Raw genomic sequence first — 26,148 nt, forward strand, 5'->3', positions numbered from 1 at the left:
GACACGGTTTCTGAACTAGTTACAAGTTTTGTTCCAGGATATTTTTACTTTTCTTCAAATATTCCCTCCAGGGGTGAACTACCCTACCAAGAAGTTAAATGGAATTAGAAAAGAGCCTCAGGTGAATCCACTCGGACCCATCAACAGTGAGCCAAGCATCTTAGAGGGTCCCTGAGGCCCTCTGTGGTTTCAATATCTGTATCTTCCCTTTAAAATAGCTGAGCCACGTTACTGTGGCAGTGGTCCTTAAGGAGCATTGGTTTAAAAGAACCAACAATCTCCCCTGTAACGTGGTGATCAGGATTGTGGACTCTGGTCACATAGGCTTGCCTTCAAATCCCAGCTCTACCACTTCAGGAACAGGAGACTCTAGGATGTATACTTAACCTCTCTAAGCCTCCATTTCCTCATCTGTTAAATGTGGCTTTTAATAGTGACTACCTCATAGGGTTGTTGTGACATTAAAGGATTTAATACTTTTAAAGGCATAGAGTAGTCAGCATCACGATTTCTGTGCTTTAGAAATCCCCCCAAGAAACAGACAATTCTGATCCGGAAAACTTCTGCATCAAGGATGGTCTCTCAAAGGCACCCACGCAACTGCCCCTGAATTTATACGTCCCTTTTTGCTGTATCCTGTCCTTCAATTAAAATATGCCATTCCCTCCAGAGCCCTGTAGAAAGAACCATATTCACAGCTAAAAAGAGTTGAAATCAAGTCAATCCCTGTGGCAAGGAGTGCCAGTAATTAGAAAACAAAAAAAAGGCAGCATCTTCACCATTCCTCCCAGTTGTGGTGGTGTTTCTAGAGACAGAGTCTCACGCTGCCCCAGGCACCGTCTTCACCATTCCTCCCAGTTGTGGTGGTGTTTCTAGAGACAGGGTCTCACGCTGCCCCAGGCACCGTCTTCACCATTCCTCCCAGTTGTGGTGGTGTTTCTAGAGACAGGGTCTCACGCTGCCCCAGGCACCATCTTCACCATTCCTCCCAGTTGTGGTGGTGTTTCTAGAGACAGGGTCTCACGCTGCCCCAGGCACCGTCTTCACCATTCCTCCCAGTTGTGGTGGTGTTTCTAGAGACAGGGTCTCACGCTGCCCCAGGCACCGTCTTCACCATTCCTCCCAGTTGTGGTGGTGTTTCTAGAGACAGGGTCTCACGCTGCCCCAGGCACCATCTTCACCATTCCTCCCAGTTGTGGTGGTGTTTCTAGAGACAGGGTCTCACGCTGCCCCAGGCACCATCTTCACCATTCCTCCCAGTTGTGGTGGTGTTTCTAGAGACAGGGTCTCACGCTGCCCCAGGCACCATCTTCACCATTCCTCCCAGTTGTGGTGGTGTTTCTAGAGACAGGGTCTCACGCTGCCCCAGGCTGGCGTGCAGTGGCATGACCTTGGCCCACTGCAGCCTGAACCTTCTGGACTCAAGTGGTCCTCCCACCTCAGCTGCCCTCCCAGTAGCTGGGACTACAGGTGTGCACCACTGTGCCTGGCTAATTTTATTTTATTTTTATTTATTTTTTGTAGAGATGGGGATCTCACTATGTTACCCATACTGATCTCAAACTCCTGGGCTCAAGCAATCCTTCTTCCTCCCAAAGTGCTGGGATTACAGGCACAAGCCACTACACCCAGCCCTTCCCCATTGTTAGTACCTGACAAATACTGTGGACCAAAGCAACACAGATGTTTCTCTAGGTTCTGGTTTATAAATGTACTTAGTAGCCCACATTTAGGTCAAAGAAATTTAGACAAAGCTTGAAACCATCTATTTGTAAATTATAGAGTCAAGAAATGGCTGAACTCTGGCAAAGAGTAACATCACTTTTAAGAAAAAAGTTTTCCCCTTACACAAAAGCCACATGCTTATGGTATCAGTTAGCTGTTGCCATAAGAATGTTATATAACAAATCATTCCAAAATCCAGTGCCTTATAACAATAGCCATTTATACTTGCTCACACATCTAAAGCATGGCTGGCAGTCACTGGCTCTAGCAGGCTTGGCTCTGAGCTACAGGTGGGCTCAGGTAGGTTCCCCACGCCTCTCATGCTCCTTAACCCGTGGACTAGACTTGCCAATGACAGAATTTCAGAAGGGAGAACAGAAATAGCCAATGACTCTTACGAACTCAACACACACTCCCACGCCTGCCCACTTTGCAGTGGACAAATCCCGTCACCTGGCAGAGCCAAGAATCAGTGGGGAGAGGAAATATACTCTGCTTATAAGAGGAGGAACTGCAAAATCACATAGCAAAGGTCACAGGGACCAGGCTAAGCTGCTTCAGGGGCATGTGATCTGTGCAGCTGCACAAGGCCCTATGCTGGGAAGGGCCCCACCTCTGTTTAAATGTTTGGCATCATATTCTGACATGCAACCTCACATTGCCATTTTTCACGAGGCCCTGCCAATTATGTAGACGGTCCTGGATAGCGGGGAGGGTAAGGAAGCACTGATAATAATGCAATCTCATTTAACAAGACTGACTTTTCACTGTGAAAGTGTCATATCCACTCCCCACCTCCTGCAACCCCTGTTTGCAGAACCACATCATGGAATCTCTGCAGTGGGCTCAGGCTGCTACTGGCAGCCTCACGTCACATCATAACTCCTCCATAAGACAGAGCTGTGGCTCTGGGAAGCTTGAATGAGGAAAAGACACAAGTGCCCATTAGTGAGAACACCTGTGGTCCTATCACGACTGCATTTCCAGCACTAAACCTGGAGCACCTGCCCCTTCCCACCAGGCTCCCCAATGGACTCAACAGCCCACTCACCCCCAAATCCTACCCACACATCCTCCTCCATGTTGTGATGGGAAGGCCCAATGAGAGAATGAAAATAATCCATCCACTACAGCTTTTTACATCCACAAAAGTCAGGAAAAACCTGCAGTGGGACTGAACAAATTCTTGGGAAAATTATGACATGAACTGGAGAATCACAGAATTGTCAAGCCAGAAGGGACATCCCAAAGTATACAACTAAATGCACCCAACATTGGGCAGGCTCAGTCTAACTCAAAATCATCTCAGACATGAACTTGTCTAACTTCATATAAGGGGCCAGGCGCGGTGGCGCACACCTGTAACCCCAGCACTTTGGGAGGCTGAGGCGGGTGGATAACCTGAGGTCAGGAGTTCAAGACCAGCCTGGCCACCATGGCGAAACCTAATCTCTACTAAAAATACAAAAATTAGCCGGGCATGGTAGCACATGCCTGTAGTCGCAGGTACTCAGGAGACTGAGGCAAGAGAATCACTTGGACCTGGGAGGCAGGGGTTGCAGTGAGCCATAGCCTGGACAACAAAGAGAGACCCTGTCTCAAAAAATAAAAATAAAAAATCCTAACTTTGTCTGAGAAATGTGATCATTTCGCAACCAGTCCCAAAGTTTGATGACCACCACTGATGACGCACATTTCTCCTTAGTCTCACACCGATCATTTGGGCTCACACTTAATTTCCTTAAACCACTCGCTAAACTTGCAGATGCAATTGGAGTCAGTCTTCTCTCCACAAGAACCCTTTATGTGCCTGCAAGCAGCAGTCACACCAACCTCTGCCTTCCGGGATGCTTCCTGCTCCCAAACCTGTACTTTGTAGGGGCCCCACAGAGCTCATGACATGCTCTAGTGGGAAGAGCTGCTCAAGAGGCAAGTGGCTCTTGCCATAAAAAAAATGGGCCGGGCACGGTGGCTCACGCCTGTAATCCCAGCACTTTGGGAGGCCGAGGCGGGTGGATCACAAGGTCAAGAGATCGAGACCATCCTGGTCAAAATGGTGAAACCCTGTCTCTACTAAAAATACAAAAACTTAGCTGGGCACGGTGGCGCGTGCCTGTAATCCCAGCTACTCAGGAGGCTGAGGCAGGAGAATTGCCTGAACCCAGGAGGCGGAGGTTGCAGTGAGCCAAGATCACGCCATTGCACTCCAGCCTGGGCAACAATAGCAAAACTCGGTCTCAAAAAAAGAAAAAAAAAATGAATCAGGAGCACAAGTTAACACAAGAATCCTGCAGTTCAAACAATTACACAAAGAATACATTCTGATAATTACAGAGCTAAAATTGGATCCACTTTGAAAATCCCTTCCTTTCTCCCAAGAAAGCTGAGGAGGTGGTTTAACAACAAGCAGCTGCTGAGATGCATCACATTCTAGGGTGTTTAGGAGGCTAGTTCCAAGAAATTCTTGGAAGGTACAGTTCCCAGAAGGTGGTGCTGCTAACTAGTCCCATTAACCCGCCCCGCCACCCCAAACATGTGCTCACAGCTAGTGAATCGGAACTCAGAAACCCATGCAAAATGAGAGAGACAGGAGGGAGGAGGCCCAGGCCAGCCCACCTCGTGATGCCGCTCAAACATTAAATGGCATTTACCTAAGAAAATGAGATTGGATGCTGAGAGGGGGTGCAGCCAGCCAAGGATTATCTTGACCAGCTTTGGCACCAACGGTGTGCATAGGGATGTTATAAAGGGTTTTAGGTAGGAGGTAAGGGTTAGAATGATAATAATATTTAATATGCATCGCATGCTTATGAGCCAGATATATATTATCTCACTTAATTCTCACACGCCTCTGTGAGCACGGTACTGCTCATTTTACCCCAGTTTAGTCACACCGAGGCACACACTGTGGGTTACATAAATAATAAGGGCAGAGGCAGGATTTGGAAGTAGAAGTTTGCATACTCACTTTTATATTTGGAAGGTTACAAATATAAAGATCCCAGAATTGGCTGAGAGCAGATATTAGGACCATTGAAATACAGACTACAAGGGGGCAGTGGGTATAAGCATTACAGAAGAAAGTCAGACAGAAGAAACTATACGTTAGAGATCCTCTGTGTCAATAACAAATACAAATATTAAACTCAATTTTTAAATACAAATCTTATCTAAGGAGTAAATGTAATAAAATATGTAAATTTTGTACTATATCATGGACACTACTGAGATGAAGAAATGGAAAGATTATTGCCTAAGCCAGTGTTCCCAAGAAGGAGGATTTGGATGACAGAAGTGCCAGAAAGTTGGCACTTATTCACTTAGTAAATACTCAGCACCTTCAACGGGCTATGTGTTGCTCTACATTCTATGTCATATGACATGATGGTGCAGCTTAAACACAGCTGCTGACCTTCCAGAACTGGCATTCTAGTGAGAGGAGACATACCTGCATGCCCAGGACCAAAATGCCTTTGCAAGAATAGTGTTACCAACGTAAGCTACATAACACGTGAGCTACAAGACCTCACGGGCTAGACAAGAGCATCTATAATTTGAAATTACATTCAGAAATAAATGATGTTGAAATCATCCTCATAAAGTTAATTTTAAAAATGGCTTAGTTTTTAATAAAAGCATAAGCTTTAAACAGAAGTATAATAAGCATTAGCCAGCTTCCCCTACAGCCCACCTCCTTAGAGCCACTTACTGCTTAAAAGTCCCATTGCCTCTGTCACAGGCCCTAACTTCTATAGATAACATCTTTAACATTAAAAAAGAAAACTCAAGTTTCCCATTTGAGATATTTTCTAGATCCTGATTCTACCAGGCCCACTGACACCAGCCAGTCTGTGAACTCCCTCCAAGGAACTGACTCAGTACAAGAACGCAGTTTCTACATCCTTATGATTCTTCTCTCCCGTGCAACCCCCAGTTCTTCAGCCCACCACCAACCAAAATTCCCTTTAAAATCCCAGCCCAAAACTTCTCAAGGAGGCAGATTTGCGATTCCCTGGTGCCTCCTTGTTTGGCTGCCATACAATTATTAAGCTCTTTCTCTGCTGCAACTCCTGCTGTCTCAGTGTATTGGTCTGTTACCATGCAAGCGTGCAAAACTGGTGGTCCTGGTACAAAGCTGATGGTCCTGTAACAATCATGACATCACTGAAAACAATCTCAGGTATCCAGGGCACACAGAAGAACTAACAACCAATTGTTAACAGTAAATGTGCTTAGGGCAAGAGGACTGGAGAAGGAAAAAGATTCCACAAATAAAGAAAGAAGGCTGGGCTGGTTTAGTGGCTCATGCCTGTAATTCCAGCATTTTGAGAGGCCAAGGTGGTAGGATCACTTGAAGCCAGGAGTTAGAGACCAGCCTGGACAACAAAGCAAGAACCCATCTCTATAAAAAATAAAAAAGTCTGCCAGGCATGGTGGTGCATGCCTGTAGTTCCAGCTACTCAGGAGGCTGAGGCAGGAAAATCTCTTGAGCCCAGGGACTCAAGGCTGAGTTACGATTGCACCCCTGCACTCCAGCCTAGGTGGCAGAACAAGACCCTGTCTCAAATGAATAAAGTTGTAGATACATGGCTCATTTCTGCCTTGAATTAGTGAAGAGGTGCTGGCTACTCCAGTGCCACTCCCCATGGGAGCCAGAAAACTGTCAGGCTGCAGAAGGCGTGACCGTGCAATTACAACACCTTGTTGAAGTCAGTATTTCATGTCCTCTGATGTCTGTCTTTTCTCCCTGGCATTTTCCATAACCAAGAGCAGCAACTACATTTGACTTCCCAGAAGATGCAGTAGAGGCAGTGGCATGAAAGAAAGGAGCATGTACAAATGAAAGGGTCAAAAGGCAGGAAAATGTACCTAGAGTACAATGTTTCTTGGAGCAAAATGTCTCAGTTTATTGTTTAAAGAACCTTATGCAAATGATATGCAAATTTGCAAACAGTAATGCTAATTCTTGCATAGTGTGCTTACTTTCATACCCTTGACTCTGACCTTTAAAAGTCCAGGGCTGCAAGGCTGTGGACCTTGGCCATTGCCTGCTACCTGACCAGAGTCAGTCGTCAAGAAGTATAAAAGGGTCAGCAGGGCTAAAAGGTGATGGATACAGAACATTGTTCTGCCTGAGAACACAGGATGGTATATTCAGGATGGAAGAAAAAGGGGCAACCGAGTCTGAAAGGCAAAACTTTGATTTTGTTTTGATCCATTCTATGCCACTTAGGTGTCAAGTCTTAAAGAACAAATCAGAGACTATAAAAGCACTGGCTGGGGCAGGTTATGAGTATCTAAGATATTATCTGGAAAAATAATGTATAAATTTATGAATTCATGTGTTATTTTCCTAATAAGTCTTTATTCCTTGGATTATAAATATTTGCATATATAAGTTTTATCTGAGAATATTTCCCTGCTGTATCATACAAGATAGGGGATTCTAACACACTGACCTTCTTAGAAGATATTAAAGGACAAGTAATTAGCCAGAAAAATAACTGGCTTCTTGATTAAGCTCTCTCTCAATGAAAGGTATCATTATTGAAATACCAGAAAAAACTTGAAAAGCTTACAAAACAGTTTCCGCTCCATCAATGCCGGCATGACATTTTATTTCTGTCCCATTCATTTAAGGCTCAGAAACTCCTTTTGGGCTAACGTAGCTTTCTTATGGCCTGTGTTCACCCACTCTGTATAGAGTTTAGGGATGTCCTTTGGTTATTTACCAGAAAATTGCCATTCTCCATATTTTGCTGCAAAAAGCACACACTTTCTTGACTGGAAAAAGACACAGGGGCCCCCAGCTATGGCCCAGAGCTGTGCTAAATACCAAGCTTGAATTGTGTGTGCCTACATGCGCTTCCTGAATGAGTCTAGGGAAACTGTAACATACTACCCATCCATTCAGAGCAACTCTCTGAATGACGTGACTCTGCCTTCAATAACACCTCCTCATCCCACCCATCCAGCATTCTCAATGATGCTGACAGTCAAATTGCAAAGCTGAGTGACAGGTTGAAATCTCAACGGGAACCCAGCATCTAGTTAAAAATTCCCAAGGTCAGCAGGGAGTGTTCCTGAGCCCAGCACCAGACGGGAACAAAGGCCCTGTGGCAACAGCAGCTGGAAATGCCATCCATCATCATGCAAAGATAAAGAGTGTCTAACTCCAACCACAGGGCACTTGCAAATATGCAGGGCTGTCCTGACACTTTGATAGATGGCTCCTCCTTTAATTAGCTCCTCCTGTCTCTGGAGGTTTCCAAAGAACTGATCGCTTGCTCCCACCTCCCCTTTCCCTGCCACCATTTGCCTTCCTGAGTGGACAGGACTGGAGTAGGCACTGAACCTCACCAGCCTCTTTCACTGTGTGCCCACCCACCACCACATGACTCTCCATCCTCCGTCATGAAGCTGCCACACTGACCTTTCGCAGAAGGAAGCAGATGCGCTCGATGTTCCTCAGCCGCTCCCTCTATCAGGAGGCATAAGAAAGAAACGAGAGGGCAGGTTAGGGGTTCTGCTAAAACAGCATGAGAAGGCCTCGCAATCAGCCCCAATAGTGGACAGAATCCACCAGAGACCCCTGCTAGGCACATGGCTAGCATGGTCCCACCTACTGACTTTTCCTAACAGTTTCTGACTTTCTTCCCTCTACCTTGTCATGGTCATTTGCTCTTAACAGAACTGTCCCAGCAAACCGTATGGCCCCATCTTCCCTCTCAGTCCAACATGGATTTCTATTCTTTTACCTACAGTCAAGTCTCTCTCAGCTGCCATGTACACATAAGGTAGTCAAACTGCAGAATGGTACCTCATGTTCATGGAATATCCTAAAGCCTACAGCCAGCCCTCCCAGGAGGACTTCCCACTTGGGTCTCAAAGAGCGTATGTGCCCTCATTATATCTAATGTAGACAAGTTATCTGCCTGCTGGTTTTGTGTTTCTAAAGTGAGTCTATTTGGAAGAAGCAATCTCCCACTAAATTAGACACCAGTCATGCCCCCAGGCTACGGCTTTTTAAGAAGTTCAGGTCCATCAAGGGTTGGCTCACTGCGAAGGGAAGGTAAGATGCTGGCCTGTGGCTGGGCAGGAGGGGATGCCCACAACCTGCACTAAATGCCGTTGCCTCCCTTTTCCTTCAGTGACTTTAATGATTTGCAAAGCCACACTGAACACAGCTGTGGCATCACCCGGTGCTTCATTACTGAGGCAATTTGGTTGCTGTAGATGGAATGGTAATGAGATTCCTTGTGAATCCAGAAAGGAGAGGTGGCTTGGACACTTCATTTCCCTAATTAAATCATAAATATAGTGATTCCTGTGCCTCCTGTAACCCCAGAGGAAGGAGCCCACATCAGGGCATATTAGTGTCCACATGGCTAGCAAGACACATCGCATGCTCCTCACACACGTGTGCACACACACTAGCAAGACACATCACATGCTCCTCACACACGTGTGCACACACACTAGCAAGACACATCGCATGCTCCTCACACACGTGTGCACACACACTAGCAAGACACATCACATGCTCCTCACACACGTGTGCACACACACTAGCAAGACACCGCATGCTCCTCACACACGTGTGCACACACACTAGCAAGACACATCGCATGCTCTTCACACACGTGTGCACACACACTAGCAAGACACATCACATGCTCCTCACACGTGTGCACACACACTAGCAAGACACATTGCATGCTCCTCACACACGTGTGCACACACACTAGCACACACACTAGCAAGACACATCGCATGCTCCTCACACACGTGTGCATACACTAGCACACACACTAGCAAGACACATTGCATGCTCCTCACACACGTGTGCACACACAAGCACACACACTAGCAAGACACATTGCATGCTCCTCACACACGTGTGCACACACAAGCACACATACTAGCAAGACACATTGCATGCTCCTCACACATGTGTGCACACAAAAGCACACACACTAGCAAGACACATTGCATACTCCTCACACACATGTGCCCACACAAGCACACACACTTATGTGCACACACACATGAAAGGAGATGCTGCAAGACACACACTAGCTCCTTCTCCAGGAGGTCAGAGGCCCTGAAGGACAACATCTACGATTAATTTAAAGTAATACTGAATGCCCAGCTGGTAAAAGGGAGGGAAAACATGAGAAATGAGGAGAAAAACAGAGCATTCCTCCTCCTCTCCACCCCAGAGGGTCCAACAATATTAGGAGCTTCAGGGCATCTTAAATCCAAATGGGCCTCATGCCCTCATTGAGAGACACATCATACGGATCAGCAATTATTTGTGACACACAAGTCCTTCCAGGGCTGGAGTCACCAATCAGTGAAGTAGCTTTCTTAAGCCACCTGAGTCTGAAATGCTGCTCTGGGGGCTCTACAGAGGTCTAAGAGCCTGCAGAAGAGTTAAATGAGGCATCCGAAGCATTTAACTTCCTGCCAGGGAGTAACATCATAAAAACTGGGAAAATGTGTCTAGCACGTTTCCATTTAGGGTTCTTACTTTTGTTTTTGTTTTAAATATGAGACAAAAGTCTTTTCCCCAGGGGCATCTAGAGTCTCTACTCTGCCCATGAGCTTCATAGGGCGCAAGCTCCCTAATCATTAACTAATTAGAACTGTGCCTTTAACAATAGGAGTAAAAAAAGAGAATTGTGATTTAATTTCTATGCCACCAGTTCAATATTCATCCAATGTTTAATCAACAAATATCTATGGGGCACCTACTATGTGCAAACGCTATTCCTGCACTGGCCTTTCACAGAAGCGCCGTAGAGAGCATATACTAGTCCTGATTTTCTTTATTCTGTCTAATTTTCCTTATTCTTCACCAAGGCAAGCTGGAAAAGGTTCCACAAAAAATATTTCATGGTTTCACCAATCACGTGCAACCCAGCATGGAATCTGCATGATATAATTTAGCGGCAGGACAAATTCCTTCCCTTGCATTTGCCCTGGAATCATACAAGAAAGCTTTGGGTGTCTAAGTGAGCTGCCTATTAATTTGAGCCCAAACAATTAGAAAGAAAGCTCTTGTCTTCCCTGGCATTTCTACATGAAAGTACCTCTCTCTCAGACTAGAGCCACTCACTGCGCCTGGTAGATATTGACAGGCCAGGTGTGTACTGTTGGTGCCAAACACAAAAACACCCAGAAAGACATGAGACCCAGAGTGAGACCTTTCAGGCCCAACAGATCCAAATTGTCCCAGGTGCAGGTGAGGCTGGTAGGTGGAAGCAAAATAGATTTTAATATTTATAAGTTCATGAAATACAGAAAGTTTTCAAGTAGATCTTGCAGGTTCTTTAAACTTGCATCAAAACTTGCTTTGAAAGACTCTGGCTCTATTTCACAGAATCAAAAAATACACCAAAGCTGACCTCAGATATTATAAAATCAGGTCTCTTAAAGAGACAACATAGGGGAGGGGGTAGGATGGCAGGCTTTGGAGACTGGCAAACCTGGGTTCAAGTCCTGGCTTCACCACTCATGAGCTCTGAATCCCTGCACAAAAGAGTGCATTTTGTGGTTTATAAATTGGGTTAATGATGCCTGTCTCACAGCATTATTGTGAGGATTACAGATTATGTATATGAAGTTCCTAGCACATAGTAAAAACTCAAAAAAGTTACAACTCCAGTAACAGCTCTCGACTTTCTAGAAGGGGACCCTGAAGCCTGGTTCTTCCATACGGCCTTTTGGTACCTCCCTAAAAGCATATCCTTCTTCATGGGGCCTGCAGCGAAGAAGAGACCTCTTTGTCCCTGCTACTTAAGAACCACGCCATAAACATTCCAGGCTGAGATGGTACCGTGATAGCAGAGCCTGTTGTTCTCTCTACAACTTCTGGCTGAAAAGGTCAACAAAGCTATTCAAATAGGCAAAAAAATTGCCTTCGTGCTGGAAAGCATGGCCTGGAAGGAACTTCAGCTACACACAGAACCAGTGGATTTAGACTGAGAAACACACTTGAATGAACTGTGTGTGCCCCACCCTTCAAACTCAGAAGTGCTGGTCTGGAGTAAGTTTGGAAAAGGCTCTGTCCACATACAGGGTTGGTCCCTGGCTCTAGACATGGACTGCACTGACCAGAGAAACACACACCCAAAACACCCACCCCCACCTAGCATCCATTCAGAAGCTCCCAGTCAGAGGCACAGCCAGGGCACAGGGGTAGGGTGGCATGTGGGGCCTGCCAAGCCAGAAAAGCAGGAAGACACCAGGAGCCACACATGCCGGGGCAGGTGGCCTTTAACATCCTGAACCCAGACCAGAGCAATCAGACTGCGCCAAATTCTCCAGGCAGAGGAGAGCTGACCTCAGGCCCACAGAACCACCTGAGATGAATGCTGGCTGGGCGATAGATATGGGGCCAGGGGCTTTGTGCATCAACCCACCCTCCATATCTCCATCTGAGAAACCTGGTGCCCGAGTGGAGAGTGCAGCACGGGACATCCCTTTATGGTGCTCATGTGCCTGCAAGCATGCTGGCCAACATGGAGCCTCTTTCCTTGTTTAAAGATGATTAATCAAAACACATGAGCACCATGCTTTGAGGACTCAAGAGCCACAGCACAGTAGACAATTTCCCTGGGTTACTGGGACAGTCACACCTGATTTGCAAGAGACCTCAGCACACTTCAGATGTGAGAAGGTTCCTTCACAACCTTGAGCCAGGTGGGGAGGCACAGTGGAGCAAGAATGTTCTTTATGCACTCAAATCACTCACATTCTCACCCTCTTTCCCAGGCCCTGGGTAGCTTGGGGTGACAGCACCTTCCCATCACCAGTATCCACTACTTACCGCATGAACAGGGTTGCATTGGTCTATGGGGCTCTTAAAATCCGTCCTTAACTCATCAAAGGCAATTATCTGAAACAGAATACAGAGATTTGAGGTGTTAGTGCACATATGAGTCAATACACCATGTCCAACACCTCTGTGGATTTGCTTCCAAAGAGTACAAGAAAAAGGAAGAGGCTGTAGATGGCACGAGATTGGCCAGCAGCTGGTGACCGTTGAAGCTGGCAATAAGCACATGGGGTTGATTATATTCTTCTGTCTACTGTGTATGCTTAAAATTGTCCTCAGTAAGGTTTTTTAAGTATTCTGTGCTTTACAAAGATGTAGAGAAAGTTCACCATGCTGAGAGCATGTTGGGATTTAGATAAAAGCACAAAAAAATTAAAACTTCAAACCACTACTTTTAGCTCCTTTCCTTCCAGGAAGGGTTATTTACTTTTCATTTGTGTATGTGGGCAGAAAGGGTGATTGGAAGTAAAACAGATAGAAGTCAGGTGAGAGGGAAGAGAAAAATAGGGTAGTAGAGTTGACAGTTACAGAAATAACCAATCTCTAGATGTCCACAGGCCTGGACAGGAGGCTCTGGGCAGTCAGCGCTTCACAGCACAGTCCTTTGAACTTCGGTCCTAAGTTCATTTTGGACGAAGACTCAGAACTCCCCAGAGAGCAAGTTTCCCCATAAGCCCGGAGGAAAGAATGTTGGAGAGGACCACTCCAGTCACAGAACGAGGCATGGCCCGTCCACAGAAACACGTAAGCGACAGTGAAGGTTCGCAAGCCCACACTCTAACCGCAGCTACCTGGTCTACTGCAGGAAGAAGAAATAACAGACAAAGTGGGATTCGGCCAGGGGTGTGTCCTTTCTTAGGGTGCTCGCAGTGAAGTCTCTCCTAATGAAAATAAACAGACATGGCCAGGCACAGTGGCTCATGCCTGTAATCCCAGCACTTTCAGAGGCCAAGGCGAGTGGATCACCTGAAGTCAGGAATTTGAGATCAGCCTGGCCAACATGGTGAAACCCCGTCTCTACTAAAAACACAAAACTTAGCTAGGCTTAGTGGCATATACCTGTAATCCCTGCTACTCAAGAAGCTGAGGCAGGAGAATCGCCTGAACCCAGGAGATGGAGGTTGCAGTGAACTGAGATCGAGCCACTGCACTCCAGCCTGGGTGACAGAGTGAGACCCCAAGAAGACAGACAGAGGACAGAAAGAAGAGAAAGAAAGAGAAAGAGAAGAGGAAGAGAAGAAGAAAGAGAAAGAAAGGGGGGAGGGGAGGGAGGGAGCGAAGGAAGGAAGGGAAAGGGGAAGGGAAGGAAAAAGAAAGGAAGAAAAAGAGAAAGAAAAAAACACAAAGAAAGAAAATAGACAGACAAAACAGGAAGGCACATCCCAGGGGTCCCTGAACACTTGGCAGAATTGCCGAAGCAAGGAAGCAAGCTTCCCACCCCCGAATGTCCCCAATCCAGCAACATGGGGCTGAGAGTAAGCAGCAAGTGAGAGAAAACAACTTCCCTCTACAAAGCAAGTAGAATCTTAGAGCAGTCATATGTCATCCTGATTTCAATCCTCCTACAGAATTTGAAGAAAATTTCAGTATAACTTGTATTAAACCAACATATTTTTATATCGTCCCTTGCCAGATAGTTAATTATCCAGCCTGTACTTAAACTCTTTAGTAACAAGAAACTCACCACGTACTGAGGATGCTCATTCCATTTCTGGCTACCTCTAATTAATCACTGCTTTCTTATTAAACTAATATATAACTCCCTGAAGCTTCCACCCACAACCTAAGCCAGGGTCAGCAAACTACAGCCTGAAGACTAAATCCAGCCTGCTACCCATTTTTGTGCAACCTGTGAGCTAAGAATATTTTGTTGTTGGTGTTTTGGAGACAGAGCCTCACTCTGTCAGCCAGGCTACAATGCAGTGGCACAATATTGGCTCACTGCAACCTCTGTCTCCTAGGCTCAAACAATTCTCCTGCCTCAGCCTCCCAAGTAGCTAGGATTACAGGTGTGTGTCACCACGCCTGGATAATTTTAGTATTTTTAGTAGAGATGGGGTTTTATGTTTTTAATATTTTTTAAAATAATTAAAATAAACTAAAAGGAAAATATTTTGTGGCATGTGAAAATTAAATTAAAATTCAAGTTTCATTATCCATAGATAAAGGTTTATTGGAATATAGTAGCATCCATTCTTTTATTTATACTGCTTCTGCACAATGGCAGGGATGAGTAGTAGTTACAGGCTGTAAGGCTCACAACACCCAAAATATTTACTATTTTGCCTTTTGTAGAAAAAATCCGCTGACGCCAGCCTATTCTTTCATTTGCCTTCTAGAGCTCTCCTCTCCAATATGATAGCCACTAGCCACGTGTAGCTATTAAAGCTTAAACTTTTAACTAATTAAATTAAAAATTCAGTTCATAGACACATTTTAGTTGTTCAACAACCCTACCTAGTAGCTGTTACACAGCACAGAAAGTTCTACCAGACAGCGCTGCTTTAAAGCACATAGGATGGGTCCAATGACTCTTCCACAAAGAATCCCTTTAAGTACTGTCAGCTACAGTGACCTCAGCAAATCTTTCTTCTTCAAGTTAAATCTCTCCAACCATTGTTTACACAAACTGGCACTAAGCTGCCTCATCATCCTGATTGTCCACCACTGATGTTTCCGGTTGTAAATGTCCATTCTCAAATGTGACTGCCAGTATTAAACACTAGATTCAAGGTGAGGGTGGCTGGTACAGACAGTAAGAATGTCACTCACCTCCTCTGTTCTATGGTCTATGCTTCTTTTAATCCAGCCTGATTGCATTAGCTTTTTTGTGGCCATATCACATTCCTGGCTTTATACTAAATTTGCATTCCCTAAAAACCCTAGGCCTTTTTTCATGTGCTTCAGTTAAACTCAGACCACCTCATTCTGCACAAGTATTGTTGGGTTTAGAGGCCTAAGAGCAGGAACTAATCTTTATCCTGATTAATTTCTCCCTATTCAATCTGGTCTATTGGTCCCATCTTTTGAGACATGACCTATCTCCCAACTATTATGCAAATCCTAATAAACACAATATCCACACCCACATTCACTCTGATATAAATGTAAACCAAGCCAGGACCAAGGGCAGAGCTCTGAGCTCACCATTCCTAGCTCCTGTGAGGCTGACATTGGTTTTCCTGGCACCTATTATCTATCCAGTTATAAAGACAGTTCACTACATTCTGATCCAGTCACTGATAGCAAGTATCTGGATAGCTGCAGAACTCCACAACTGTTAGTGCACCACATACAGGACCCCGGCAAAGAGGCTGGGTGCCCATGGAGGAAAGGGAGCCAAGGCCCCCCATGGTGGACAACCCCCATCCCCAGTCCTGCCCCAGGGCCTGCATCCCTGTCTGAGTGCAGGGGGGTGGGTCTGGACTGAATAGAACAAATGTAGCTGGAGCTTGAAGTAGGAGAGAGGAGCCAATGGGGAGCTGGAGCTGTTCAGCCAGGCTGAGAGCCAGTAACCCTGCCTCAGCCTACCTCAGTGCCTCACCTGGCGCAGTCAAAGGAGGCCTGAAGAGTGGCTTATGCCTTTGAACTCCATGAGATAAGAGGTCCTTCATGAGTGTTTTCTGATGAAGTGATGGCAGTGCATCCATGAGGAGGGAGGCGTTTAGCCTCCCTGTCCCCAGTATCACTCACCAATGTATCTATCCATTCACCTAACATTTAGCCGGCATCCTTTATACACAGGCACTGGGCTAACCACTGCAGACACAAAACTCAACAAGACTGGTTGCCCGTGCTCACCAAGTTCCTAGTCTAGAGGGGACTGCCATGTAGACAGGCTACTGTGCCACAGTGTGATGAGGGCTGCCAAGACGATTGTAAAAACTGCTATCAGGTATTGCCTGCTCACCATGTCAGGTGCTGGGCTACATGCTGCACATGCTTTCTATCATTTAATCCTTTGACACCCAAAGGATTAAATGGGACCAATAATAGTACCTACCTCACTATTGTTGGTCCCATTTCAGAGATGAAGAAACTGAGGCCCAAAGTAGTTAAGTTACTCGCCCAAGATCACTCTTTGGTGCCAAGATCCAAACCAAGGCCTGCCTAACACTTAAAACCTGAGCAATACCATTACATTCTTCTGCCTCCAAGTACATACAGAGAAAAGTAAATAAGGAATCAGAAGACATACAGAAGAATGAACAGCTGTCCCCATGGAACCAAAGCAAAGCTTCCCTGAGGAGGCAGCGTTTTGGCTCTGGGCCGCCTAGCACTAACTCATCAACAGATTCCCAGTCCCAGCCTCCTGACCTGGCTGAGGAGAGAAGCCATGGGCCCTACACTGTAGTCTCATCTTCTGAGTGTGGCAGACTTCCACCTAGTGCTAAGCCTTAGCATCAGCAATGGACTAAGTGTGATAAGTGCGATGAGGTAAGGATGGGCAGATGAGCAGCCTGCACAGTTTAATTCAGCTGCACGCACAGACCGGCCTGTGTGTGTGTCCTACAAGGCTCCATGCACCCTGAGGCCCAGCCACTGACAGTACAGGTTTAACTGCTGAACTTTACCAGAACTTCAACTGCTAAACCAACAATAAGATCACTTCATTTCTCACACCCGTCTTTAAAACATTTTTACATTTAATGCAGTAAAATTCACTCTTTTTGGTGAAGAGTTCTGTGATTTTTGACAAATGCAGTCATGTGATCACCTCCACAGCCCCTGCCCAGCAACCACTAATCTGTTCTCCATCCCTCTAGTTTTGCCTTCTCCAGAAAGTCACATAAATGGAATCATGGAATATGTAGGCGTCTGAGCCTGCTTTCTTTTGTAAGCATAAGGAAATACGCTGTGTTTAAGTTTAACCCACACCGTTGCCTGTATCAACGGTTTGTTCCTTTTTACTGCCGAGTAGTACTCCATTGTATAGATGAACTACGGTTTATTATCTGCCTGTTAAAGGATATCTGGGTTGTTTCCAGATTTTGACAATTATGAATAAAGTTGCTATAAACATCTACACAAGCGCTTTTATCTAAACACAAGTTTTCAATTTCCTTGGACAAATAGGAGGGTCCATGTGGTAAGTGTGGGTTTAATTTATAAGACACTGACAGACTGTTTTCCAAAGTGGCTGCACTATTTTGCATTCCCACAAGCAACATGAGCCTTCCAATTACTCCACATCCTGGACAAAACTAAGTACTGTCAGTTTGATTTTTAGTTGTTTTGCTCGGTTTTGTTTTTTAGTCATTTCAGCAGGTGTGTTAAGGTATCGTTATAGTTGTCATTTGCATTCCTCCGCTGCCTAAGGATGCTGAATATCTTTTCATGGGCTTAGTTGCCATCTGTACATCTTTTTTGATGAAATGGTGTCCAGATAATTTTCTCTTTTAAAACAAAATTAGCTCATTGTTTTGTTACTGATGATCTTTGAGAGTTCTTTATATATTTTGAATACAAGTGTCTTGTCAAATATGTAACTTGCAAATACTGTTTTCTATGCTGCGGCTTGTCATTTCATTTTTGACAGTAACACTAGTTTATCCAATTTACCCATTTTTCTTTTATGAATCATATTTTGGTATTGGACCTATGAACTCTTTTAGATCTAAGAACTAAGATCACAAAGGTTTTCACTAACTTTTTTTTCTAAACCTTAAGCGTTTTCTTTGTGGAAAAGCTTAACTACAAATTCAATTTATTTAATAGATTTAGGACTATTCCAGTTATCTATGTCCTATGACATGAGCTTCGACAGTTTGTGATTTCAAGGAATTGGCCCATTTCATCAAAGTTGTCAAATTTGCAGATTTATATTGGGAGCCATGCCTATTTTTTTATATTTCGCCCTCCCTCATCGAACATCTCCCCTGCTTTTTTTCTCACCAGACTTTTGAGATGGAGGCTTAAGTGATCACAGAAAATATCAGACAAGTTGGCAGCAAAGCAAGAGTGATTGTTCTTCCCCAAGTCGCATAACTGAAGTCCTTGAAAGCCAGGTTGCCTCTGTGCCGCCTGGGGCTGGGCCCTGCCTGAAAAAGTGGGGCAAGGATGAGGCTCTGGGGTAGAAAACTGGAGGTCCTGAGGAGATGCAGCACCAGAGGGAGAGAGAAGGATCAAGTAATATCAGTAACATAATGCAATATATACGGGCAGACTGCAGGACTTAGTGGAGTACCAGGCTTGAGAAGCAGAGCCCGGGGAAGCCACTGAGAAGTCCAGAAAGGAGGGCAGCTACAGAGAGAACACTCTAGATGTGAAGCTGTTTCTATGAACATCGAACCCTGTTCCTACCATCACTAGGCTTAGGCAAGTTCAGCCCCAAAAGGCCCTGCCCCAACCCTCCAGCCTATGGCCTCTACCTCTTCCCCCAAGCACAGGACCATGAAGCAAGGATCCATGAAAGCTCACCATGCAGAGCCTCACCAAGGACTACCGCAAGGACAGTAGCTGCTTGGGTCTGCCCTAAGCCCAGATGGCCCGGATTCCATCCAGCCTCAAAAGTTGGGAAACTATAAAGCATCTCATGCTTCCTTCTTTGGGTTCATGGAATTTATAATCAGGAGATTTTTTTTTTAAAGTTATCTCACTTGTTTGACATCATTATTTTGCTAAAAAATAACCATGCTGTACTATGGCAAAAAATAAAAATCAAAAAACCTTCCTGCAAGATGAAGAAATGATCAAAATGTCAACATGCGTTAGCTAATGAGTCCCCAGGGCTGCCCCATCAGAGCTTAGCATTAGAAGAGGCTGGTTTTCTCTGGGACTTTCTCTTCCCTGCATTTGCTCCTCTTATTTCTGCAAGCTCTTAAATGGTCAAGACCTCACTACCTTGCATGTGTATTGCATTATCTTATTGACATAACTTGACCTGCACAAGCACTCTGTGAACTGAATAGGGATGTCCCCCTAGCACACAAGTTCAGGAGACCAAGACCCAGTCAGAGTGTTTGAATGACGTACTCCACCTTACATGATGAGGGCCAATCCACACTGGACCCAGGTCTCTGAGTCTTTGACCACTTAGTGCTCCATCCAGCACACTGTGCTCCCCTCTGTGACTTGAACGGGTAAAAAGAAAGTGTTGGGTTACTGAAGAGGCCCAGAAAATGTTGACTAGAGACCCACGATATACCTGGCACCATTTTTGGCTTTCTATAACAGTAGTGAGAAAGAAGAAAAGGTCCCTGCTTTCATAGAAATTATAATCAAGGGGAAGAGGGGAAGAGATAATTAATAAATAGATAATAAAAGCATCAGAAAATGGCAGACTGTGTGAAGAAAGTAAAACAGCTAAGAGGAAGAAATAGAATTGAGAGTAGAGAGGGAGGTGGTCAAGAAAGGCTCCCTGAGGAGGTATCTTTTAAGCTGAGAGAACTGAATGACCAGGAGGCAGATGAGGAAAGGTCTGGGAAGAAATTTCCAGAGATGGAAATCATGCTGCAGATGCCAGAAGCAGGAAATAAGCTTGGCAGGTGTGAGGCAGGGAAAGGCCTGCACAGGGGAAGCCAGAGAGTGAGACGGACAGCAGCGGGAGGGGAGGTCAAGGCTCGGGGCTGGTCAGGATCCCACTTGTGCAGGTTCATCCAACTGCAGCCCCCCCAAAGTAGATGGTGTGACAAGAAGCCATGTGGCCCATCTGCTCCACTGGTGATGTGGCCCTCATGTGACTCACAGGACTGAGTGTGTTTGCTAATTGTGGTCTCTCACTCTAACAAAAGGAGTTGCATGTACATGACTGAGGGGGCCACGGCTGATACAAGTTGATCAGTGCAAAACCAGTGTCACTTGTGCAGACTGTGAAACAGGTATTCGGCTGACAGCTTTCAAGTCCGTTCCAAGAAGTAGCAGATTCACTCAAATGAAAAGTCAGTGTTCAGGGGCAATATTTAAAGAGATCATGAACCCTAAGCAAGCCATACCCAGGGAGTCAGAGGATATATTTAGGTTAACCCATTTTAGCATTTGGGCACTGGTAAAAGCTGTGCAGTTTTCTAATGAGGCCTACCTACATTAGGAAGGGCAATCTGCTTTACCAATTTAAATATTAATCTCATCCAAAAACACCCTCACAGAGACATCCAGAACAATGTTTGGCCACATAGCTAGACACTATAGCCAAGGCAAATTGACACACAGAGTTAACCATCACAAGCCCCCAATACTAGGGACTGTCACAGGCTCTAGGCAGTGTGCTGGGCCCTGGCCAGGGGCACTTGGTTGGAAGATGGCAGAGTGATGACCAGTGGGTCCTTTTCACATGTGAGAAACCATCAGAAATCACGGCATCCAGCATCTTGGCACATGCTCATCTTAGGAAGGAAGCTGCCTTACAGTAAGGTGGGAAAATTGTGTGACCCAGCCTCCTCCACTTAGGGATGAGGAGCCCCAGGACCACAGAAGAAAGGGACCTGTCCTGGCACTCTCACTCTCAGAGCCTGCACAGGGTCGCTTATCATTGTCTCAGGAGCAGTGTCCACTCTCACCATGAGTGGGCACCGTCTGTGCTGTGGGTTACCCAGAACAGGCTCTACAATAGGATGGGGCTGGGCCAACCCCAAAGCTGAGACTTGAGGACCATGAGCACTCCATAGGAGGAGGGCTGCTGCTCAGGAAAATGAGACCCAGCCCTTCTGCTGCCACACCCTCCGTGCCTGAGCAGCAGCCCTAAGTGCCCAGATCTGCCCGTGCCACTGCCTTCTAAGTCCTGGCTCAGCCATACTCCCTTCTCACACAATTGCCACTGACTCCACGCCGCTCTCTCCTGAACAGGTAGTGCCTCTTTAGAGTGAAGAGCCCTGGATCTGAAGGAGGTGTCACTTGCATCCTGACCCTGCCTGCTCCCAGCTGTGTGACCTAATTTCACTCCTCCAGGTCGTGGCTTCCTTATCCATAAAATGAGAATAATCCCTACCTCAACCGGTTGCTATGAGTGCAAAATGGGGTTACAGACTACAGCACCATGATGGACAGAAATAAAGACTGCTGGATGTGGGGGTGGGGGAATGCCATTGTGTAAAAGGCACAACTGTGTCATTGTTACGCATGCCATGCGAGTCAGTATGTCTCAGTTCAAAGCCAAATTCTACCTCATTTATCCGTGTGGCTCAAGCCCTCCAAGCCTCAGTGTCCTCAAGTATGAAGAGGAGAGAGTAGTGGTTTCTTGGTCCCTACTTCACGTTGTTACTTTGAGGATTAAATGAAACCATGTACAAGCACTGGGCGCAATGCCTAGCATGTGAAGTTAAAACGTTAAAATCATTACTTTTATTTCTGTAATTATTACCACGCCGATGTTTGGGCCCAACCCTCTGGTCCCCTTTCTGGCCTTGAGCACGATCATTAGCAACACACCATCTGAATCAGGAGAATCCAGGCACTGCAGGGGAAAGCCGGGGTAGGGGGGTAGGTAAGAGCCATGGCAAAGCCACTCTGAGGACTCAGGTGGGTGATAAAGCCAGCATGGCCCATCCTGTTACAGGTGGAAACCTGAGCTCAGGGTTGCCAGGAGCTGGAGATCAGCAGATGAGCTGAGAACAGAGGCACTGGCTGCCCCAGAAGAGTCCCTAGACCTGAATCATGAGTACAAATTGGGAAACACAGGATACGTTGGATTATTGGCCATCATGTGCCAGAATCTGCAGACACAGCTGGTTCTGACACAGCTTCCCTGGTCCCCGTCTAGTTAACAGGAAACAAAGACACCCCAGAGTCGTGCAATTCTGGGACTAAAGCCAAGTGAGCAGGAGATCAGGCAGACCTAGCCCCAGCTGACTTGCTTCAGCTGACAGCACAGCTGAAGGTCCTCACCTCCAGCCAGCAGCCATCTGGGTCAGGGTGAAATCCAGAGAGAAGAGAATGAGAAGGCCCTTTCCTGCTGACTTGTCATAGTCATAGGCCAGGCTGTCACTCTGAACAGCTCAAGCAGTGACGGAGGGGTTGGCAAGAAGTAACGGCAGCCTGCAGTGTGCTGGGATCTCCCCCAGCAGTCAGGCCAGAATCCCCTGCTCCACCAGCCCCTAACTCAGCCAGCCCATCAGCACTACATCTGGGCCTGCATACGAAGCACATTGGGACCACAGAGCCTGCCCCAGGTAACCATCCCCAGCCCCAGGGTCCCCCTCCTCTAACCAAATGTATTCGTGCTCTGGCATCCTTGGTTCTCAAACAAAAGAATGCAGGACAAATTTCTGGCTCAAATGTTTGACGATCTTCTAGACACGCTTTTGGAGTCCCTGCTTTCAGTCTCCCTCCTTCTGGTCCAATGTCCTCTACTCCTTGGGTGCTTCTTCGACACCTAGGCCTCAAGGGCCCATGGCCAGCCCAGCCCTGCTCAGCTCTAGGGGAGCATGCACCCAAGAGTGAGTGTAGATGTGCACCAGAAAGGTTCCCCGAAGAATCTTCCATGAAGAGCCATCGTTACTCATTCCTAAAAATACTTACTAAGCATCTACCATCTGCCAGGCACTGTCTTAGGAGCTAGAGATACAGCAAAAAGCAAGGCAGACAGGAGCTGGCCTCTACCAGCCTCCACCCATTCTGTGCTGACTCTGAAAACACAACGGCTCTGGGTATGGCAGCTGATTGACAAGGCATCAATTGCTCACCTGAATATGGATTCTTTTAATCAAACTGAAGACGGAACATGTATAAAGAAGCACAGTTAATGCCAGCTCCGGGCCAGAACCTAAGTTTGTAAAAGTTGTTGGTGACCGGTTGCTTGTAGTTTGAGACATCATCATTGATTCAAGCAAGCCCCTCTCTTACATATATATGTGTTCATTTATTCATTCACTCATTTCCTTCTAGCCCATTAGCCCTTTTGTTCCATCCTTGGCAATTATTGTTTTATGTTTCAGGTGTATCTTTCTGTTCCTCGTGTGCTTACAAAATGTGTATTCTCTTTGTGTGCTTTCTTCCCTGGCAATACTCATTGTCTCAGTAATTGGCTTTCTGTGCAGCAAGCAACAGGACTAGACCAAACCCCTGGCATTTCAGTAACAGATTTTGGTTCCTTGACCAGAAGGCCTTGTTCACGGCTCTGCAGCTGTGGGCCAGGAGAGGCTCAGAAGCCCTCCTAAGTAACCACGTGGCCCTTTCTCTGGCTGGAGATGGGTTTCAGTCTCTCTCTGACTCTGTCACTGTGGCCCCAACTGCATTTCTGATTGCCTAGGAAGAACAGTCTTTGAAATTTGACATCTGCATCTGGAAAAGTGAGTCTTTTGTGGGCACCAGACAAGGGGAATGGCTCAATTTTAGGAATTCCAAAGAAATTTCCATTTGCAGCTTGAACAAGTGCAACCAACAGAGAGGCAAGCACCCCAACGATTTGCTTGGACAGTCTCGGGGCTTGTTAGTAATTGTGCGGGACAGGCATCTTTCATGGGTCTAAACAGTGGCAACTGCTCCTCTCAATTTTGCAAATTCTGAAGGAACTTCCATCTGCAAGTTGAACAAGCCCAACCAAGGAGGAAAGGACCCCAACTGTTTCAGTTTTGACACTTGGGGCAAGGCGGCTGCTGCTGCTACAGTTGGGCTGTGCTTTGGCGATTGTGTGTGCATTGACACAGCTGTGGGAGGTCAAGGTTCAATCCCAGAGTACAGCCTGCTTGGGTGCATTCTTCAGGTTGGTATGAACATAGTTGGGGGCCAAGGGAGCAAGGGAAGTCTATGGCCATACCACCCTGAACGTGCCTGACCTCATCTCATCTTGGAAGGTCTTTGAATTGTAGGGCTGTCTTACAATTGGATTCCTTTTACGGTTAAATGGGAAACTGGTCGGAGTTCCTTGTATCCAGGCTTGCAGGCTGCTCATCTAAAAAGGGTCAGGACTGATTAGTATTAAGCTGGTGCAAACATAATTGCGGTTTTTGCCATTGCTTTCAACTGGCAAAAACTGCAATTACTTTTGCGCCAACCTCATACATGATGTTCTTCTGTGGTGCTGTTTAGTCCCAGTGTTCTTTGGAGTCTGGGGAGGTTTGGCCTTTAAACTCAAACTGCTTAACCCAAAATTTTGGTTCACAGCCTTCACTGGATTACCTACCAAGGCAAAATTTAACCACATGAACACGTTCATAAACTGGTGAGTTTGCATTGCTATCTCACGGCTAGAATTCCAAGGTAAAAGCTATTGGATCTTTGTTTGTATGTGTCTGGATATTATGTGTTGTCTTTACATGGTACCAAATTGGCTTATAAATAAAAGGGAACTCATAAAGTAAGTAAATAAGTCCAAGGCTTTTCTCAAGTTCATGTGATTTAAATAAATCCTAAATAAACAAGCTGGCTTTAAAATTATTGGTAAGATTAAAATACAAATGTCTTCAGCATTGTCAACATATTTTTGGGGGTTATATTTGGTTATATTTGTCTCTGCTAGATATTATAAAGTCTAAGCGTTTGGCACAGAAGGTTATAAAACTATAAACCCAGCCAAAACAAATGATCTTTGTGTGATTTTTTTGATAAATAAGACTAAAACCATTAATTTAATAAAAAGCTGAATCTTCTTAGTTACTGGTGAAAATATCCATGTATTTAACTTTAAGTTTCTTGGGTGAGCACTTAATATGCACAGGTTATAAAAATAATTAACAAGGAAATAATGACTAGCTCTAATATCTCAATTCTCATAAGTAATCTAGATAAACTGCTAAAAATGAGTGAAATGTAAATGGGATAAATGCTACAGCTGAAATTTTGATGTAATATAAAATCTTGAAATTACTTTAAATGCGCACTAGATGTCTGGGTCATTTCCAATTAAGAAAGGGTTACAATAGAGGGGAAACATGTTTTGTTTTTTTTTTAATTTTTGATTGCATTTTAGGTTTTGGGGTACATGTGCAGAACATGCAAGACAGTTGCGTAGGTACACACATGGCAGTGTGCTTTGCTGCCTTCCTCCCCTTCACCCACATTTGGCATTTCTCCCCAGGCTATCCCTCCCCACCTCCCCCTCCCACTGGCCCTCCCCCTTTCCCCCCAATAGACCCCAGTGTTCAGTACTCCCCTCTCTGTGTCCATGTGTTTTCATTTTTCATCACCCGCCTATGAGTGAGAATATGCGGTGTTTCATTTCCTGTTCTTGTGTCAGTTTGCTGAGGATGATGTTCTCCAGATTCATCCATGTCCCTATAAACGACACACACTCATCATTTCTGATTGCTGCATATTATTCCATGGTGTATATGTGCCACATTTTTCCAATCCAGTCTATTATCAATGGGCATTTGGGTTGATTCCAGGTCTTTGCTATTGTAAACAGTGCTGCAATGAACATTCGTGTACATGTGTCCTTATAGTAGAACGATTTATAGTCCTTTGGATATATACCCAGTAATGGGATTGCTGGGTCAAATGGAATTTCTATTTCTAAGGCCTTGAGGAATCGCCACACTGTCTTCCACAATGGTTGAACTAATTTACACTCCCACCAACAGTGTAAAAGTGTTCCTTTTTCTCCACATCCTCTCCAGCATCTGTTGTCTCCAGATTTGTTAATGATCGCCATTCTAACTGACGTGAGATGGTATCTCAATGTGGTTTTGATTTGCATCTCTCTG

The 26,148-nt window shown here is 45.5% G+C and overlaps 1 protein-coding gene across 7 annotated transcripts in view; it reads right to left on the bottom strand.

The window, feature by feature from the left end:
• The window catches only part of CNIH3 (cornichon family AMPA receptor auxiliary protein 3), a 336,804-nt gene that overhangs the window by 50,549 nt on the left and 260,107 nt on the right, over window positions 1-26,148 (bottom strand). For all 7 annotated transcript variants that reach the window (XM_035280719.3, XM_017966454.4, XM_017966455.5 and 4 more), the window contains 2 exons: window positions 12,560-12,628; window positions 8,159-8,206 (listed from right to left, as the gene is read on the bottom strand). In XM_035280719.3, the coding sequence (XP_035136610.1) occupies window positions 8,159-8,206; window positions 12,560-12,628 (117 nt within the window). The remainder of the gene's footprint in view (window positions 1-8,158; window positions 8,207-12,559; window positions 12,629-26,148) is intronic.

This window comes from Callithrix jacchus, chromosome 19, assembly GCF_049354715.1.
Source record: "Callithrix jacchus isolate 240 chromosome 19, calJac240_pri, whole genome shotgun sequence".
Classification (NCBI taxonomy): domain Eukaryota; kingdom Metazoa; phylum Chordata; class Mammalia; order Primates; family Cebidae; genus Callithrix; species Callithrix jacchus.